The sequence below is a fragment of the Pyricularia oryzae genome, chromosome 7 (genome assembly GCF_000002495.2).
Source record: "Pyricularia oryzae 70-15 chromosome 7, whole genome shotgun sequence".
NCBI classification, from domain to species: domain Eukaryota; kingdom Fungi; phylum Ascomycota; class Sordariomycetes; order Magnaporthales; family Pyriculariaceae; genus Pyricularia; species Pyricularia oryzae.
The window spans coordinates 2,933,681-2,952,683 of NC_017854.1; the positions used below are offsets into that span (position 1 = coordinate 2,933,681).

Consider the following 19,003-nt stretch of genomic DNA (forward strand, 5'->3'; position numbering starts at 1 on the left):
CAATATCGGTCTATCGGATTTGCTGATGCCTGCGGTCGACGTTGTAGGATTTGTAACGATTTATCACTTGCGGAATTAAACGCGTTAACTGAAAACGCTAGTTATTTAGGTGGAAAATGGCTTAATATATTACTTACCCATAAATCGACAAAATTAACGGATATGGAAATAACGGAAGCCCTCCAATTTAGATTATTAGCCCCGTTTACACCGTTGGATCACCCGTGTAACCAATGCGGTAACACGACAAATATCGGTCACGAAGACGTTTGTAAAGGTGTGTGACGGAAGTGGATAGCCTGCACGACCAAATAACCCGGGTTATTGTAAAATCGTTTAAAAAACCGCCCCGATTCGCAAATCGAATTTGAACCGGATATAAATCGAATACTGATTCGAGTACCGGTTCGAATACCGGTTCAAATACCTGTTTAAATATCGGTCCGAATACCGGCTCGAACACCGGCTCAAACACCGATACCGAATTAACCCCACGCCCCGCAAACCAAACCGGCTCCGGAAGCTCTATTACACCACCCACTCGCTCCGGATCCCGTGCAGTTAACGGCCGTAGGACCGATTTTTCGGTTATTAACGGAGGTTTATATTTGTCCTTTATATTGGCAACCAGCCGAAACCACGCATTTAACGCGTTGGGATCTTCGCAAAGGGCCCTTTGGAAGTCGTAAGCATGAGAAAAACGCATTTTTAATTCTGCACGCCGTTGGACGAAGCGATTCCTCCGGCTTGGGACGGTGCTTGACCTCATACGTCATACCGTTTTGAATGGTTCCCTTGATATGGTACAGGTAGCCAGTTTGATCATCGTCGGTCTCGATGAATATAGCATGGTGATTCCGTGGAGCGCCGAGATATTCGACCAAATACACGTAGTATGACATATTCTAATGCTTGTAAGCGGTCGAACCGTATAAGAGAAAGGTGCTGAATACCAATTTAAGTCTTACAGTAGCAGTCGATTGGTTGACAAGATATGTGCAATAGCGGTGGTTGTGCAGCAGAAAATTGATTGTTAATTTTAATTAAGAATTGTAAGTTAAAACTTATCATCAAAGTTATCTTTTAACTGGTAACGCACAAGCAGGTGTTATATACCCTTTTAAAGAGTAAGACCTTAATTCAAAATCTTAGGTCGAAACTATTTCCTTATAGCACAGGGAGTCCTATGGGAGCCTAGAGAGATGACACGGGGGCAACAACTTTAGACCAGGTAATCCTTAAGGAGACGTAAAACATGCAAGAAGTGAAAGTAATGTCATGAAAAATTGTCACACCCAAAACTAACAGTTTAATCAAATGCAGAAACCAATAAAACAGGCCTAAGTGTTTTAATCCAATTATCAGCCGCTGTAAAACCTTCATCGTTCACATCGACAGGCAGCAGCGTCGTTAGAAAAAGGCCCAGATGGAGACGAGATATAGCCTGGGCCGGAAAACAAAGTGGCAGGGTCTAGGAAAAGGAAATGACCCATGCTGCCAAAGCACACATAAGCCTAATCTTCCTAACAGCACGGGTAATATCGTACCACGTTATAGTTGAAGAAAGTCGGTAGCGAGACAAACCTGCTCACTGCTGCAGTTTTGAGCCCTATGGGATTTAATCCTTACTGGTATGCCCCCTAAGTGCTATTTTCCGCACTTCCGAGCTGAAAGTAGGTGGGACGCCTCGCCCATACAAAAGTTGGAGGTGGTTCAAACGTGTCATCTCACAAGAATTCACCTGGAACGGAGGTTCCAATTGGCCAGTGCCGCATGATAACTCCACAGGTTTCTATTCATGCACCCAATTAAATTAGCGATACGCTGGAATATCTCCATGAAAACCCCATACAAGACAAAAGTGCCTGGCGAAACACTAGAGAAGACGTGGCCGACGATGGGCGAATCCGCGAACAGTTATTCGTCAGCCGAATTGCCCCCAAATGTAAAGAGTTTGCTATGCGGAAAAAATACAACTAATATCTGCGGCGTTTATCGATTCTTAAATGCTTCCACCTGAACTCAAGTAAGAGCCAAACCGGAGTCGTTTTTTTTCCCATTGGTATGGACTGTTCGGATTTGGTGCTTCATCACTAAGGACCAACCAGAACAAAAAAAATCATTTGGTAGATGTTACGAAAGCGATCCCAATGAGACAAGGCTGCAATATAGGGGCGATTCTACTCGAAGATCTAAAGCTAGGTGTAAAGGAAGAAGAAAGGCACGCAGTGCCAATCGCGTACACGCGCCTAAGCGAACAAATAACAAACTCACCCTGGCGCCTTGTTACGTGAGGTGGAGCTAGTCACGGTTGGCAGTCGCCCAGGCACGCCACTCCGTAACACAGGCAAATTAAAATTATATTGTAATTTTTGCAATAATTTTCAAATTCAGGGTGTTCGTAGACTCGTAAGTCTACGTGATGCATCCGTGGTAAACTTATTTATATGGTGAGAACGCTATACCTCTGTTATTTGGGTATATTCGGTCTATTTTCTATTTAAGTCGTGCGATTACAATTCAACGTTTACCGCCGGGTGAAAAGTCTTCGTGCGGCCCGTGCTCCCTGCTTAGTCACCCGGTCGCCGGGGCCGCAACCCCGGCCCGTGTTAACTCCCTTCCTTGCACGCGCGCGAGTGAGGCTATTCCAACAATACCCTTTTGGCTAGCGCCCAGCAAAAATCAGTTTATTGGAAGCACAACTGGAGGCAATACGGCCGGCTAAAAGGAGGAGGGTGGTTCCGGATCCAAACGAGCTTTTGGTTAACAAACAGAACATTATTGGATTGCAGGAAAATGATATAGAAAATTTGGAACCTTTAGCTGATGAAGAAGAGGTTAATGAACCGGAGAAGCTTGAAAACAATTGTATTTTTGTGCGTTGATAGTTTTATAGTTAAATCAGTTTATAAAAGTAGGCATTTCGTTGTTAGATTTTCAGGGTGCCGAACACGGGGGGTGCCGAACAGGGGGTACGCAACGTTACACAAGCTCTCTTTAAAAGCGGGGTTCACGCATTACGCGAACTTTGACGAGAAGCACAAGTGTAGGTCCAGCCCCTGCTCACTTGAGACAATATTTTAATTAACTCACGCGTACTTCATTCTGTAGTGACTGCGAATCACTTTTGAAGGTAATTCATGCTTTCAAGGAGAACGGGATGAGCCGAATCAACTCATTACAGTCAGAACGTCTTGGGAAGCGGCCGCAGGAGCATTGGCGTGAGCTGAGACATTGTCTTGGTCGATTGTTGTCTTACCGACAAACTGCTGAGGTTCTGGTTGCGACACATGACTGGTGGCCGCGACTCTTCCATGGATTTATTATATATTCCATTCCTCCAAGCGAGAGGATGCGCAAGCCTATTTCCGACACCAGTCTCAGCGCTGCAACCATTGTCATAAATATGACTCGCGAAGACGAAGACCCCAGAGTGTACTTGGAAAAAGTGGCGATTTTGGAAGATATGGGCCTCGATAATCGAATCACGCAACAGATTACCACAAAGTCTTTTCGACCCATTGTTCATACCGAAGTTCAGGTGCATTCTGCTCTTATTAGTTGCAGCATAACCCGTGTCCAGAAATTCTGGAATGACTATAAGTATATTGGCAGCTGCAAACCGACCTGCCGCTTGTGCTCTTATTGTTTTCACAATTATTGGGACAACATTAAAGTCCGCCCTTCACACCAAAATTTATATTTGAACTGGCGTCTTCCGGATTTATACCTGAGTGAGCATTCTTCAGATCGAGAATCCCGCGAGCTATTGGCGCGTATGACAGAGCATGTTCGAAATAATGCGAAACGCATATTCAAGGAGGGACTCCCTTCAAGAAGGAAGCACGACTCCAGTGACAGCGTTCGCATACCGAAGCTCTACGATATAAGAATATGCGGGTTATTTTCTTTGATAAACAGTGTGCCGTCAAACCCGTCAAACCCTCGTTTTCACATTTACGAGAACAGGGTCGATAATAACAACGCATCTCCACATGTCGTACGGCCTTCCCGTATAATTATCTGCCTGCTTCCATGTTTTAATAAAGCGGTCTGCAACGATAGGGTCTATAAGCTCGCTCGGCACTGGTCGCACGGGTGGTAACTCGTACTTTGGTACTCCCGGCCCTTGGCTGGTCGCGCGGTGGGCGTAGGTCGCATTTCCGTCCCTTTCCGGAGCAATTTGCGGGTATGTTTGCACCTCCCGTGTTAGCCTGTTTCCGGGCATGGCTGTTGTGCTTCTTCCTGGTTCGTGCGCATAAGCAATACCTGGATCCGGGACTGGATAGAAGATGTTTTGTGCGCGCTGCGGCTCTGCGGGTGGACTTTGGTACCCGTTATATTCCACAGACTGGAACACAACTTGCGGTGTTGTGGTTGTCGCGCGCTGGCCTTCTCCCGCTTGTTCCTTCTTATCCTGGGGGAATCGCACGAGTTTGTCGTTAATTCTCCTCCCTTGGGTAAGTCCGCATACTTCTTCTAACAGATCTACGTATGCCTTGCAGATCTCGCGCGATATTTGATCGAACTGGTAGCTTGTCCATCCCTCAAGCTCTTCTTGGAAGCGTTCGCGCAGCCGTTGCTTTGGGGTTATTTTTCCCGCTGCTTGTGCCTTGCGCACGCTGACTACTGTTTCATAGTATGACTGCATAAAGTATGTAGATTTGGTTCCAGTGGCTGCGTGAGGTCGGGTGGTGGTTAATCCCAGGCGTGCGGGTCGATATATCTTAGCCATTATGTATCGCTGATCCCGCTCGCTTCGATCATTTTCATCCAGGCTGGCGTGCGCAGCAACCTAGCGATAGGTAGCTGTTGTTCCTCGAGTTCGTGATGATCCTCGTCGCGCGTCTCTGGTGTGTTGCTTGTTGATGCCATCTTTGCAGTGGTTGGTTGCTTGGATGGAAGCTGAATAATCTTCGCACGACAGCGTGCAATCTAGTTTTTTAGTACAAGGGCGCTAGATTCGTCCGGTCCTTAAATCTCTGGTTTTTCCAATGGGAAAGCATCCAATTTAAATCTCGGGCAGTAGCATAAACCGGACTCCGGCGTTTAAACAACCAATGGGTTGGGCCTTCGTGCGCGCGGCTTATCTCTTCACGTAGCCAATCTGTGAGCGTCGTACAACTGGTTGCCGTACTTCTACTCACTGATTAGTGTTCGTAGGCTCGCAGGCCTACTAACAGTACATTGTGTGGTAGGTTTAATCAAATGGGTGAGAACGTTATACCTCTGCAATTCGGGTATATTCGGTCTGTCTTCTATTTAAGTCGTGCGACTACATTTTAGTATTCACCGCAAGGTGAAAAGTCTTTATGCGGTCCGTGCCCTCTGCTTAGTCACCCAATCGCCGGGGTCACAACTCCGGCCCGTCTTTACCTCCTTTCCTGCGCGCGCGCGAGTGAGGCTATTCCAACACTTTCAGAAATAACTGTTTAAAGGAAATGCCGCGTTTTATCCAAATTAAACTGCTCGTAACCGACAGTGTTTCAAACAAGGCATGGGCCGAAAACCTTCAATTTCCACCATTTAAATCCATGCATATTTCTCGCAAGATTCTCGATTTATGCAGCAAACGTAGTATTTTCTAGGCTTTTTATAGCAAAAGGTTGTGTACGGGTGAAGTGAGCATCCTGGCCCTTCTCCACCAGGCTCTTCGACGACGCGTTTGCAGTCTTCCTCGGCAAAGATTAAAGGTATAAAACCAGAAACCGCTAAAAGGGTGATTGGAATGTTCTTTAGGATATGCATCGCGTTAGTTGTAACACAGGAGGCTGAAAGAGATTGTTGTATGTTTTATTATAATTAGAACTGGAAGAGCTGATGGAGAAGGGTGGATTTAATATTCAGCCACCGATACCCATGTATGTTTAAAAAAGTAAAAGTAGTTCAATAACAGTTTTACAGTTTAACGGTTGATTAAAGTTTTGATTTGCTGGCACTGTTATGGCATTATTTAATAAAATGTCTTTCTGCATATATATTTATGCTCAAAAATATACCACGAGACCACGCAACAAAAAGCTCACTTGCCATCGTGTATGTTTACGTCGGCTTTTTACCAAACTTATAATCCGCGGGAGCTTGAAATACTTACTAAATGATAAGTTTATGGTTTTAATAAAAAAACCATCGCCAAAATCGGAGGCATTTACAAGGTTTAAAACACTGTCTTAACTGTTAACGGGGTAAGGGGTTCCCGGCACCGCTACATAATATTCTTTTATTATTTCCTAATCATTTATATCAAATTAAAACATTCATGCACTATTTTAATATCCCGTTTGTATTGGGTGCCTTTCTCCCTTTACATTTAGTTTTAGATCTTCAAATAAAATCACTCCTATATTGAAGCCTCGTCTTCTTGGGATTATTTGCGTGACGGTGTGGTAATTCACTGTATTTATTTAGCTACCATGTTTTAAAAGAAACATTTGCCTCTGTTTTATAATAATGTACCAGACATGCTATTCAAAAAACGCTTTTGGAGTAACAGAACACAATCGGACTAAAAACGAAATGAGGAACAAAATTGTAAGATATGAAAAATGCCTATCAATTACTACCATAATCCCCGACCATGTCGCATTACTAACCGTTACCGTCATCGCTGGCACCATTTTAATCAGCGCCGTTGGCATTATTTGCTAAGGGCGGCGAACCACGTGAGGTATTATCGAACCAAGTAAACCCCGAATGGAAAAAGACAATCCAGGTCCATAATACATACCTACCCTTGAATAAATGTGCCAGTGGGTCTATACTGGGGGAGGTATTCGAATTCCTGCATCTACACGTAAATTAAAAAGCCCCACCAAATATGTCGTTGAACTGGTTTATATCCTAATTATAGTCAAACTATAAATTTCCAATTTATCTGAATTACACTAAATTTTCACCGGCATGTTCATTCAGGGGTATGTATATAATCGTGGGCTTAATATAGCTTAAACGCAATTAAAAATGCATGGCAAAGCCACCGCATTATAACTATTACAGCCAGGGTAAACATATTATAGAACGTAGCCCATTGGTGTTACGGCCAGGTTAAAAATAGCGCGAAAGCCAAAGTATTGGCACCTATCGACGAATATTTTACTCTGAAAGTAAAGAAAAAAACAACATCAAGATCTTGGTCAATAAACACCAAAAGACTGGCTTCCGTGCCGTGGCGCCATTTGAGAATATTCCTTACTGGACAGAAGAGAAAGAGAGAGAGATTGTGATATTCAGACCCAAAGAGCACCAGCCCAACCCTGGCCACCGACCCCGACCCACAAGTGCATTATCTTTGTTCGCGTCGCGTCAATCTTCGCAACTTTGTTTGCTTCCCTTCACCCTTCTCGCAGTAGAATCTTCGTTGACAAATGCCAAAAAAACAGCCTTTTGCTATTTTTACCCTGGCGGTTATTACGGCCAATCTTATATTGGAGAACAATGTATTAGGCACTGTTAACGAAAATTTGTAACTGAAGAGAAGAGAGATTACAGTCGATGGGGGGCTGCGGGCCTGATCCTTATAACAAATGCATTTTAATTTAAATACGCGCATTTTGTTTATTATTAGCACTGATTAAATCGCTTATAACATTATGTGACTTATAAGCTGGTCATCAAAATTTTCTTCCGACCGTGTAAATACAAATATCATTTCCTGTCTCTTTGTCATTTTCAGTATAGTGATCCCAAAAGTTTTTTTTAAAAGCGGTTTTCCTTGTCATATTTTTGTTCCTACCTTTTTACAACGAATTTACTATGAAGTTTGCCACAATTCTCTCACCCGTCATAGGGGTGACTTTTCAAGCTATGGTCGCATTATGTCTCGAATGTGGGATCGAAGTTGTGCAATATGGCGTAAGGCTTACGGATTGGAAATTTACTGCACCCGGCGAAACCGTAACATTGGAAGATTGGATATATGGATCGGTGATTGTCAAAACCGACAAAAATACATGTGCTCTTGAGCTTATTGAAAACAAACTTAAGCCTGGATTTTCCGTACGGTTGAGACTTTATCGCAAGTAAAGATTTAGGTATGTCGGAATAAGAACGACTATTGAACTTTGGTCAGACCCTCCGTTACGGAATGGTATGCCTGGACGACTGCTAACCGTGACCAGCTCCACCCCACGTGATAAGGCGCCAGGGTTCGTTTGTTGTTTGTTCGCTTAGGCGCGTGTACGCGACTGGGACTGCGTGCCTTCCTTCTTTCTTACACTTAGCTTTAGATCCTTCGAATAGAGTCGCCCCTATATTGTACCCTTGTCTCTTTGGGATCGCTTTCGTGGCAAATGGCAAACGTATGGGCGATGCAGGGTAATCAACCTGCACATTTGATTTTTTGCCCGGGAGGAATTAAATCGCGTTTGCCCAAGTCCTCTCAATGCCCTGGTTATTATTTACTTCCAGATTTCTAACAAGCATCCTCCACCATTTATGGGTCAGACCCACCTTTGTTAGCGATTCACACCCAAACACACCAATAAGCTTAACAGTTGAAGAATTTTCGCCCTCCGGGCGCCGGTCGTCATGGCCTCACCAGAGGTCTCAAACCGCCGCGCGCGCCCGCAGAGCACGCCGCAGGCTTTGCCGCAGGGCCAGGCCGAGTCGGGACACGTATCTCTCGACACGCGCACCGCTAACGCGCCTGAGCCGGCTGGCCGCGGAAGGTACTCCAGCCTCCCGGCCCTGGCCATTAAAACACTGCAGCAGGAGTTGGAAAACGTGGAAACAGTCGGCAGCTGGCTCGAAGAGGTCTTTGCAGCCAAGCTCGAAAGTTTACAGGCCCCGGAGGACGCCGCGCTTAGGAGAATTGTTCTTGAACTTGACGACGTGATCAGCGGCTGGTTCCTCAGTCGCACCCTCCCTGAAAAAGAGCGTTCGCGCTCCCCGTCGCGTTCGCCGACCAGTTCCAGCGAAAGGCGCAGCATTTTAATTACGAGGACGGGCACGGCGTCGTCGGCCTCTAAAGGCAGAGGCACGCCCACTAACAAATCGGTCACATGGGCCGAGCGAGCCGCCACGCCACCAGCGGCGGCCCCAACGCAAATTTTAACCCCGGCCACGCGCTCGTACCCGATACGTACGACGCCCGGCAATGCACCTGACAGCTCCGCAACTCCCTCCCAATCGGGCCGGGACCGCTCCCAAGCCCCGAAACGTTTGACAGAACAGCCGTCCAACCGCATCCTGATCCGCGTAAATGACAAATTGCGGATGGTGACGAGGGAGCCATACGCGGTAACGACCAAACTGGCCGAATTGGTCTCGGTGCCACACAGTGAAATCCCAAACGCCAAACGTACCCCCACGGGCTGGGGTGTTACGGTGGCCTCTGAGGAAACACGGCAAAAACTCCTCAACCCCAGCGCGGTTAAGGCCATTATGGACGCATTGGACGCGCGGGAAGTCACTGTCCCGACAACCTGGCACATATACGCCGTCTCTGGAGTGCCCCGAACGCTTAATTGCCTGGACGGAAGAAAGGACGTACATGAGGTAATCCAGGAGGAGATTACCGTGGCAGCAGGCCAGCAGCCAGTTAACTGGCATATTTCCAAACATGGTTACGACCCACATACGGCTGAGGGCACGTGGATAGTGTCCTTCCTTCAACCCGTAAAGCCCTTTCAGCTTTTTGGAGTGTCGAAACGTGCGCGGAAGGTTGAAAAATCACGCAAAATTACACACCACCACGACGGTTGCCAGGGATATTGCGAAATACGTCGCTGCGTACGGCAAGCGCGTTGCGGTATATGTGGTGAAGCAAAACATGCGACAGAGGAAGAGCCGTGCAAAGCAGCCCCCAAATGCGTCAATTGCCACGGCCATTTCCCATCCGGACATGAGAACTGCCCTGCCCGACCTTTAGTGGTAAATGGGAAGTTTGAACGACTTTCACAGCGTAAATTAAAGGGGATCCGCAGAATCGGACCTGCCAACCGTGCCGCGATTATCAACGACCGGGCTGAGGCGGCCCGCCGAGAGCCAGCACCTGCAATCCCGGTCCTAAACACCTTATCGCAGCATTCGCAAACCTCGAGCTCCCGATCGAGCATTTCAAATAAAAGAGCGCGGCCATGCGAGGCGGCAGGGGCGGACATCCGCAACTTTCTGCAGGCTGAATAGGAACGTGTGCACGACGAAATCGTTTGGGCAGCCGAAATGGAGGAAGACGCAGCGGCTGCCGAAATCTGCCCCGCTGATGTAACAGACTTGGAAGCAACCCATCGATTGATATGACGAAAGACTCGCTCGGTAACATGCAGCGGGAATGCCTCGACGCAGTTTGGGCCAACGTAGGTAAAAGGATGGGTGTGCATCTGAGCCTATTGGAGTTGTGCCACCAGAGAGAAGTGGACCTGGTTAACGTCCAAGAGCCATGGTGCGGGCTAAATACGATTACACAAACGCACCCGGGCTATGATGTTTTTGCGCCAGTGGACGAATGGCACGCAAGCATTTACGAAGCCATGACTGGGCTCCGGCCTCGGGTGCTCACCTACGTTAAAAAGGGGGCAGCCCTAGGGGCCGCACAACGACGGTTACCGCAGGGCCAAAATACGCGGGACGTACTCTGGCTCGAAATTAACGGAATATTGTTTATTAACGTATATAGGGCTCCGGGTACTGAGGCCGCGCTGGAAATGGTATGCAATACCGTGCCAAATGGACCCACGGTGCTAGGCGGCGATTTTAACGTAGCGGCTGCTGCATACCAGCCGGGCCGCGCAAACGCACGCGGAGGGGATCAACTGACGGCATGGGCGCAAGCCCAGGGGATGAGTTTTACAGGAAATATCGGCGTGCCCACCCACCGCGACGGGGGTTTACTGGATATGGTCTTTTCCAACCTCCCCAGCACAATAACTGTGGTTAACAGCAGTCTTTACACAGGCTCCGACCACGAATCCCTTTATACCACGCTGCGGACGCGCGGCGCCCCCCGCCCGGAGGCGGTCAACGTTTCGGTTAGGGACGACCGGCTACTAAAGTTCGCGGAGCTACTTGCTTTTGGCATGCAAGACATGCCGGACCCGGGATCCGCGGCCGATGGCTACGCATTGGACGCGTGGGTAGCTGAATTTACAACTTTATGGGAGCAAGTGACGTGGGTCGTGGGTACGCCGGCGGGAAAAAGGGACAGCTCGGCTCCCTGGTGGACCGAAAACTGCCAGCGGCTCTGGTCCGAATTCCAGCGGGTTAAACGGAGCGCTGTAAATAGGGCAGACGCCTCTGCCGAGGAAAAAGCCTATACGAAAGGGGTGCGGGCCGCGAAGCGGGAGTACTGGAGGCACCGGATCGACCAACTGCGCGACGATAAGGATTTGTGGAACATGGTGGGCTGGCTGGGAGCCGGACCACGCCTCCGGTCCCCGCCGCTGGTTATTAACGGCGAGCAAGTGAGCGAGCCTTTAGCAAAAGCGGAAGCACTGCAACGGGAGGTGCTTGGCCGATTTTCGGCGGAGGATGACCTGCAGGGAGACCCCTTGGAGGCCTGGTCGCCGGACGAGGCTAAAATCCCTTGGGACACCCAGGTTAGTGCGGAAGAGGCGGAGCGCTCCTGCATTGGGGTTACGAGCACGTCCCCGGGCATCGACGGAATGACCGTCCGGCTACTAAAAGCCGGATGGGCTTCGTTGGCCGAGCCGGTGCGCAGGCTCTACCAACGTTGCCTGGAACTCGGACATTTCCCAGCGCCTTGGAAGAAGGCCGAAGTCGCGATGCTACCGAAAACGGGGAAGAAAGACCGGAGCAGCGTTCGATCCTGGCGGCCTATAGCCCTCCTCTCCTGCATCGGAAAAGGCCTCGAGAGGCTCGTTGCACGCCGGATAGCTTGGGCCATACACGACAACGGGCTCCTTAGCTGCACCCACGGCGGTGCCCTACCCAAACGATCGGCGACGGATCTGGTTTGTGCCCTCGCCCACGATATCGAGCAGGCTCTAGCTCGCGGGGAGGAAGTCACCCTTGTCGCATGCGACGTCCAAGGCGCCTTCGACGCCCTCCTCCATAGGCGATTAATACGGAAAATGCGGAGCCTCGGGTTTAGTAAAATGCTCCTCAGGTTCGTGATTAACTTTTTAAGCGGCCGCCAGGCCCGAGTCCGGCTGGAGGGTACGACCACGGGCTTTAGGCGGCTTGGGTGCGGCACCCCGCAAGGGTCTCCCCTTTCCCCGATCCTATATATGCTATATTTGGCGTATCTCGTCAAAAACGGTACGAAGTGGCGGTTGGTATACGCAGACGACGTGCTTATATGGAAATCGTCACCCTCGTTGGAGGAAAACGTACGTTGGCTGGAAGATAAACTCCGGGATATGCACGAAATTGCGGCGGAAGAGAAGATCCATTTTGCAGCGGAAAAGACAGAGGTGATCCATATCACTAAGAAAAGGCACGGTCGCAACCCGGAAATCCGGATTAATGGTAGAACGGTTACCCCGGTCCAACTACCGGGCGGTCGACGCGGACAAAGCGCCTCCGGGGCCGAGCGCTACCCGGGCATGCGTTGGTTTGGTTTTTGGTTTAGCCGACGGCTAGACGGGCGCCGCCACGTGGCCGAAAGGGCTGCCAAAGCAATGGCGGTCGCTGCCCACCTCAAGAGCTTTGGGGCAGTAAGATACGGACCGCCTGCGGCTGCACTTCGCAAGGCAGCGGTGGCATGCGTGGGTTCCTCGGCCACCTACGCAGCCGAGGCATGGTACAACCCAGCGCACAAGCAAAGAGGACTCCTCAAAGCATTGAACAAACCGCTGGTTTTAGCGGCACGGGCAATCCTCCCGGCGTATAAAACCACCCCCTCGTCCACTGTTCTCAGGGACGCAGGATTACCCTCGGCCCGCGTCGCGCTGGCCTACACCCGCCTGAAATACGGCGCCCGACTAAGGTTCGCGGACAAGGGGCACCCCCTTGTCAGCCGCCTGCGTGAAACACCTCGTGCCCGCAACTCGGGCCATTCGGCCACAACCCTGCAAACGGCTGCACAACTTCTCCCGCGGATCCGGAGACTAGAGTTGCGCGCACCTCGCAATGCCCCGGATTCTCGCACTGACCCCACCGGAGGAGTCCCGAAAGAGGAAGCGGCCCGCCGCTTTATCGAATGGCTGGACATGGTATCACCTGACGATATCGTGGTATATACGGATGGTTCGGAAAAACACGAAAACAACTGCGTCCAAATAGGGTACGGATGGGCCGCTTTTAGGGCGGGCCTGGAATTTGCCGCAGGCTCCGCATTTATTACGCCGGAAAGCCACGTTTTCGACGCCGAGGCGATTGGCGCCCTAAAAGGGCTACAGGCGGCAGCCAAGGCCCAGCCAGGCGCCCGGATTTGGATTTGTGTGGACAGCACCTCGGTTATTTGGGGTCTTAGAGGCGACGCGCCGCGTTCGTCCCAATGGGCCTTTTTGGAGTTCTATAACCTTGTCGATCTACTCCGAAAACAAAGTACCGAGGTTCGGGTCCGTTGGTGCCCTGGGCACCAGGGAATCCCGGGAAACGACCGGGCTGACGAGCTGGCCAAGGCCGGCTCCGCCGGACCGCCGGACCCAGACCCGAGGGCTCAGCAAACCACGTATAGCGGTGCCGGCACGGTCCTCAAAGCCATTCTTTCGAATATAGAGAAGGACTGGTGGCGTAAAAAACTCTGTGAACGGTCCCCCGCATATAGGGAATGGAAATTCCAATACACACCGAGAAAGGAGCCCGAGGAACTGCGTTTGCCAAGACCCCTACTGGGCCATTATTTGGCCATGAGGACCGGCCACGGCGATTTCAAGGCCTACCATGACCGTTTCAACCACCAGGATGCAAACACCTCGTGTGCCTGGTGCTGGAAGCGGACCTCCCCTGAGCACCCGGTGCACTGCCGCTATTCGCGGGCGGTGTGGAGAAACTGGCCGTGGCCTAATAACGACCGGCCGGCCGGGCCGCCAAATCGCGCCCAACGCTGGAAATTCTTCCAGACAAGCTTCGGGCAACCGAAAAACTTTGAGGCGTTTTCGATAGCCACCAACTACTTCAGCGCCCGCCCCAGAGCAGCCCGCCAGCGCCCCGCGCGCCACGAACGCACTTTACGCCTAGGGACACCGATCGTAAACGACTCGAACTTAGACGAAGAATAGACTTACTGCCTTTTCACCCACACTTCACGGCACAAGCCGTCAGACGAACCCTCCGTGCACCTTAGGCACGGGGTCGCGTCAGTGAACTAACCCCCTAAGCAGGACCGGGCCCGAACCCGGTCAGGCACGACCCGCCTCTGCCCTCCTTGTTTTCCCCCTGTGTAAATAAAGAAGATAGAACGCGCGCCGAGATACCCCTCGGGAGGTTGCTAACGGCCGGCTAACAAGCCGGGCCGAGCCCGGCGTTAAATAATACTACTACTACTACTACTACTGGCTTTGCTCGCGGTCGCAGTTGGAAATTGCGCACCAACAGTCTAGTTTGGTTGAGGTGGTATCTTTTGGTTGGCATTGCCTTTTCTCATCCTCGGTACAGATTTGAATCCATTTTAAGTAATGTCCGCATTTGAAAACTTCGTATATAAATTTGCACATGTTTAGTTTAAGGATTACCAATGAGGAATGATAGTGTGTTTAGGGATAATTATGTTGAAACAGAGATTGCATGGCCTCGCGGGGGTGCGAAAGGCGTTTTTATAGATTAGGAACGTTTCTAGGATGGTTTTGCCAAGGACAGTGGAAATATCTATATATAACCGAGCGGGGATACCTGAAGCGGGCAAGGCAGTATTAGTTTGCAAATTCAGCTGTACTTTTGCCTCGCTCTTCGAATTAAAGCACTCGCTGGCGAACCATGTCGTTTTTCCCAGCGTATACCATCATAGTGTGTCGCCAAGGAACTAATAACCTATGTGGGAGCATTTCGGGGGTGAAATTAATGCTAGCTTTCCTAAAGGGGCACGTTGTGTGACAGCCTCGTTTCTATTGGCCTTTGTTTCCAGGGAGCCTCGTAAGGAGATGATTCGAGGTAACCATCCCTGTGCTCAACTAATTAGGGCATGTTTGTGCCCATCTGCACCTTACAAAAGGCTTCGTCCTACCCGCTTCATCATCCCTGCTCGAAGTGGAGTATCAAATCAAGCTAGCCTCAATACTCAGGGCCTGGAGATGTGCACGACGGATTGTACATGCCTCCGCAGGAGAAAGCAGGCTACCTAAAAGTACCACAATCAAATTTCAACAAACCTCTCGGTGCTAAATCTTTGACTGCTCTACTTTTGCAGCACATTGGATTGCCAACCTAGTTCTAGCCTCTATGCGAAGTGAAATTATACCTCCAGTCAGCACACCTGACTAGCCGCATAATTTCTCCCTGGCATGCGTCTACCAATGTATCTTTGACATTTCCTAGAGGGACCATGACGACGTCCTTGCCAAGCAAACGAACTTGTTTGAAGTGTCACCAAAATAATCCAGAATCATTGTCTTCACTTGATCATTAGCATCCTGCCAACATGTTTTTTCTTTCGCGGTTCCGACCCCGGTCTGTACTTCTATCCCATATCTCCCTTACTAGACTATCGCATTGGACAGCTGTCTATGCTTGACGTTTCGATATGATCAGAATAGATAGACGCGAGACTAGGCGCAAAGCAACTGCCAAATCTAGCTCTACCTTATTTCGGTTGCCTTGCTCGAGTTCAGGGGGCCGCTCATCGCCTCAAAATACGAAACGAACCAATCAAAGCCCTTGTTTCCGGTGATAAGCCCATCGTGCCCCACCTTGGGGTCAGCCTTCCCATCCAGAAGAAATCATGGTGAGGCCAACACAGGCACCGGAAACATAAAACTGGATTCCTAACCAAATTCCATGTCATGGCTTTGATTCCGATACGCTTCACGGGTCACATCCGACTTGGAACAGATGTCACGATTCTCTTGGCCACCTGCATTATCAAAATGGTAATTTGGGTCATGGAGCCTCTCAGACCAGATTAGGTCGTTAATGCCTTTGCTTGGCGTGGTTCGCCAACACGACTGTGCAAGGGTTGGATTCCTTTGAAAGGTATCATTCTGTTGAATTAGTAACCGTGACTTCAGCAGAACTTATTCACCTGGTATCCTACATTGAGGTCCAGGAATTAGAATGAACCGGCTGCCATTCACAAAATTGTCTAATCAGACGGATTCCATCTCTAGATGATTGTGCTTCAGCATAATGCCAGTGGGAATCAGCTTATGAAAGATGCCAATACTCGGGATAAGCTAGCCGGGGAAAAGGGCGTCCTTTGTTTCGAAATGGAGGCGGCTGGACTGGTAAATCAACTGCCGTGCATGGTAATCCGAGGCATCTGCGACTATTCAGATTCACACAAAAACAAGGAATGGCAAGGTTTTGCGGCTATGGTGGCGGCCGCGTATGCAAAAGAACTAGTGGGCTTAATCGCCCCGAGCCAGGTTGATGCGGAAAGGCCAATCAGGGAGGTTTTAGCGCAAGGTAAATAGGCCTTTTGCAATGTATCACTAGCATTTATCTGCAAATGTTAAATTTTGGCTTCCAGTTGCACAGAACGTCGAGCGAGCGGTACCCAAGATCGAGAAAATCAACCGCGATATTGCCTTCACGAAATTGCCAACCGCAAATGGCGCTACGTTCGATGACCACGCGAACGAACACGACCCCGCCTGCCACCCCGACACCCGCGTGGACCTTCTCGACGACATTTACAGATGGATCGAAAACCCCAACGGGAAACACATCTTCTGGTTGCGCGGCATGGCCGGAACTGGCAAATCGACCATCTCTCGGACGGTAGCCAGAAAGGTATCCGAAACCAAAATGCCCATAGCCAGCTTCTTCTTCAAAAAGGGCGAAGGCGACCGCGGTAAAGCCGCCAGGTTTTTTACCACCATAGTCGACCAGCTTGTCCGTCACCATCAGCTGCCGGACTTGGCATCCCATGTCCACAGCGCAGTCGAAAGCAATCCAAACATCGCCGACAAAACTATGAAAGAGCAGTTCGAAAAGCTCTTCTTAGAGCCGTTGAACAAATGCAACGGCGCCAATTTCCAGCCGCTCCTTGTGGTGGTGGATGCCCTTGACGAATGCGATCGAGAAGAAGATGTAACTACTCTTATTCGTCTTTTTCCCAAAGCTGAGGAAGCGAAATCTTACCATCTCCGGTTTTTCGTTACCAGCAGACCCGAGCTGCCTATCCGCCTTGGCTTTAAAGATATTGGCGACAAATATAAAGACTTGGCTCTCCACGAGGTTCCTGAGTCTGATATAACAAAGGACATTTCTACATTTCTACGCTTTGAGTTAGATCGCATTTCGCAAGATTTTAACAAAACTGTGCCGAGACCAGGGTTGACGCCCGATTGGCCCCCACTCGCGAGTCTTAAGGATCTTGTCAATATGGCTGTACCGTTGTTCATTTTTGCATCGACGGCTTGCCGTTTCATTGCCGATAGCGAATTTGGCAATCCTTGGGAGCAGCTAAATAAAATCCTTAAATATGAAGGAAAAGGCCAGCGGTCTCGGCTTCACGCGACATATCTCCCGATCCTGAACCAGCTTCTTCTACAACGTACGAATTTAGGGTTGGTAGAACGCACGAAGAGCGAACAAGCCGAAATAGTTGAATGGTTCCGCGATATTGTCGGAACCATCGTAATTCTTGCCGACCCTCTCCCCTCCGCATCATTGGCATGCGTTCTAGATCGAACAGAGCTCGACGTTACCTCGAAGCTGCGCAGGCTGCACTCTGTTCTCAATATTTCGGATGATCCACTCGCCCCCGTGAAATTACTCCACCTGTCTTTTCGCGATTTCCTCGTCGACAACGAAAATCACGATGGGAACCTCTTTTGGGTCGATGCTCAAAAAACCCACAAACAACTGGCGAAGCGTTGCCTCAAACTATTATCAACTAGCGACAACCTCAAAAAAGACGTCTGCAATCTACGTAAACCTGGGATATCCCGGTCCGAGATTAGTGAGCAAATTATCAGTACTGCCCTGCCACGGGACGTCCAATATGCCTGTCGCTATTGGGTATACCATTGGAAGGAGAGCAAAGTACGGATACGAGACGACGATATTGTCCACGGGTTTCTGGCGGAGCATTTGCTTCACTGGCTTGAAGTATTGGGCATTATAGGGCGGATCCGGGAGAGCGCAGCAGGGCGTTGGATAGGTTTGACTGCGTACGGTACCTAGTATGTCGCGGGCAGTAACATCTACTTTGCATCAAAATGAAGCAATGATTTCATTATACTTCGGCCCCACAGACACGAAAAGTAGTAGTAGTAGTAGTAGTAGTAGTATTATTTAACGCCGGGCTCGGCCCGGCTCATTAGCCGGCCGTTAGCAACCTCCCGAGGGGTATCTCGGCGCGCTTTCTATTTTCTCTATTTACACAGCGGAAAACAAGGGCATAGAAGCGAATCGAGCCTGACCGGGTTCGTGCCCGGTCCTGCTTACAGGTTTGTTCACTGACGCGACCCCGTGCCTTCAGGCGCACGGAGGATTCGTCTGACGGCAGTTGACGGCTCTTCATCGAGAGGGGCCTGTGTCCAAACAGCGGAGCTGTCGGTCGTTTGTAGCCATGGAGACGAAGTTCCCAACAAGTGTGGGCTCGACGGCACAGGCGGGTGGTTGTTGTCGATAGCCAGCCGGGTTATCCTTGCCACGGGTAAGCGGGGAGGAGGTGGAGGGAGCAGGATTCGAACCTACGTTACTCAAGTAACAGCCATGGCGCTTAACCACTGCGCCATTCCCCCCACAGACACGAAAAGGTTGACTTGCATTCTCAAACGACTCATTGCAGTCCCACAGTATATCATACAGGCATTTGTAACCATGCAATATGGAAGGAAGTGACAACGGTCAGCCAAGGCTGCCCCCCTCACCCTGGAATCCCGCTGGGCCAGCACCCTGACACGCTTATGTGCATTCAGGCTCGTCGCACCGGTTTTCGACAATCAAGTTAGTTGGCAAGTAGTAGTAGTAGTAGTATTAGTTAACGCCGGGCTCG

At 49.9% G+C, this 19,003-nt stretch overlaps 2 protein-coding genes and 1 pseudogene across 3 annotated transcripts; 1 reads left to right on the forward strand and 2 right to left on the reverse strand.

Moving 5' to 3' along the window:
• Positions 1–3,538: 3,538 nt before the first annotated feature.
• MGG_18063 (uncharacterized protein) lies at positions 3,539–5,249 on the reverse strand. Its single transcript, XM_003721358.1, has one exon. The coding sequence runs from the start codon at positions 4,733–4,735 to the stop codon at positions 3,938–3,940; it is 798 nt and encodes a 265-aa protein (XP_003721406.1). The 5' UTR covers positions 4,736–5,249; the 3' UTR covers positions 3,539–3,937.
• Positions 5,250–15,923: 10,674 nt separating this feature from the next.
• Positions 15,924–18,186, forward strand: MGG_11080 (WD domain-containing protein; the record flags this gene model as incomplete). The annotated part of the gene is made up of 3 exons (XM_003721359.1): positions 15,924–15,926; positions 16,164–16,461; positions 16,526–18,186. The coding sequence occupies 3 exons, from the start codon at positions 15,924–15,926 to the stop codon at positions 18,184–18,186; spliced, it is 1,962 nt and encodes a 653-aa protein (XP_003721407.1).
• A 491-nt stretch (positions 18,187–18,677) lies between these two features.
• MGG_20315 lies at positions 18,678–18,749 on the reverse strand (annotated as a pseudogene). The gene has a single exon. The product of its transcript is annotated as a tRNA-OTHER (tRNA).
• Positions 18,750–19,003: the final 254 nt, after the last annotated feature.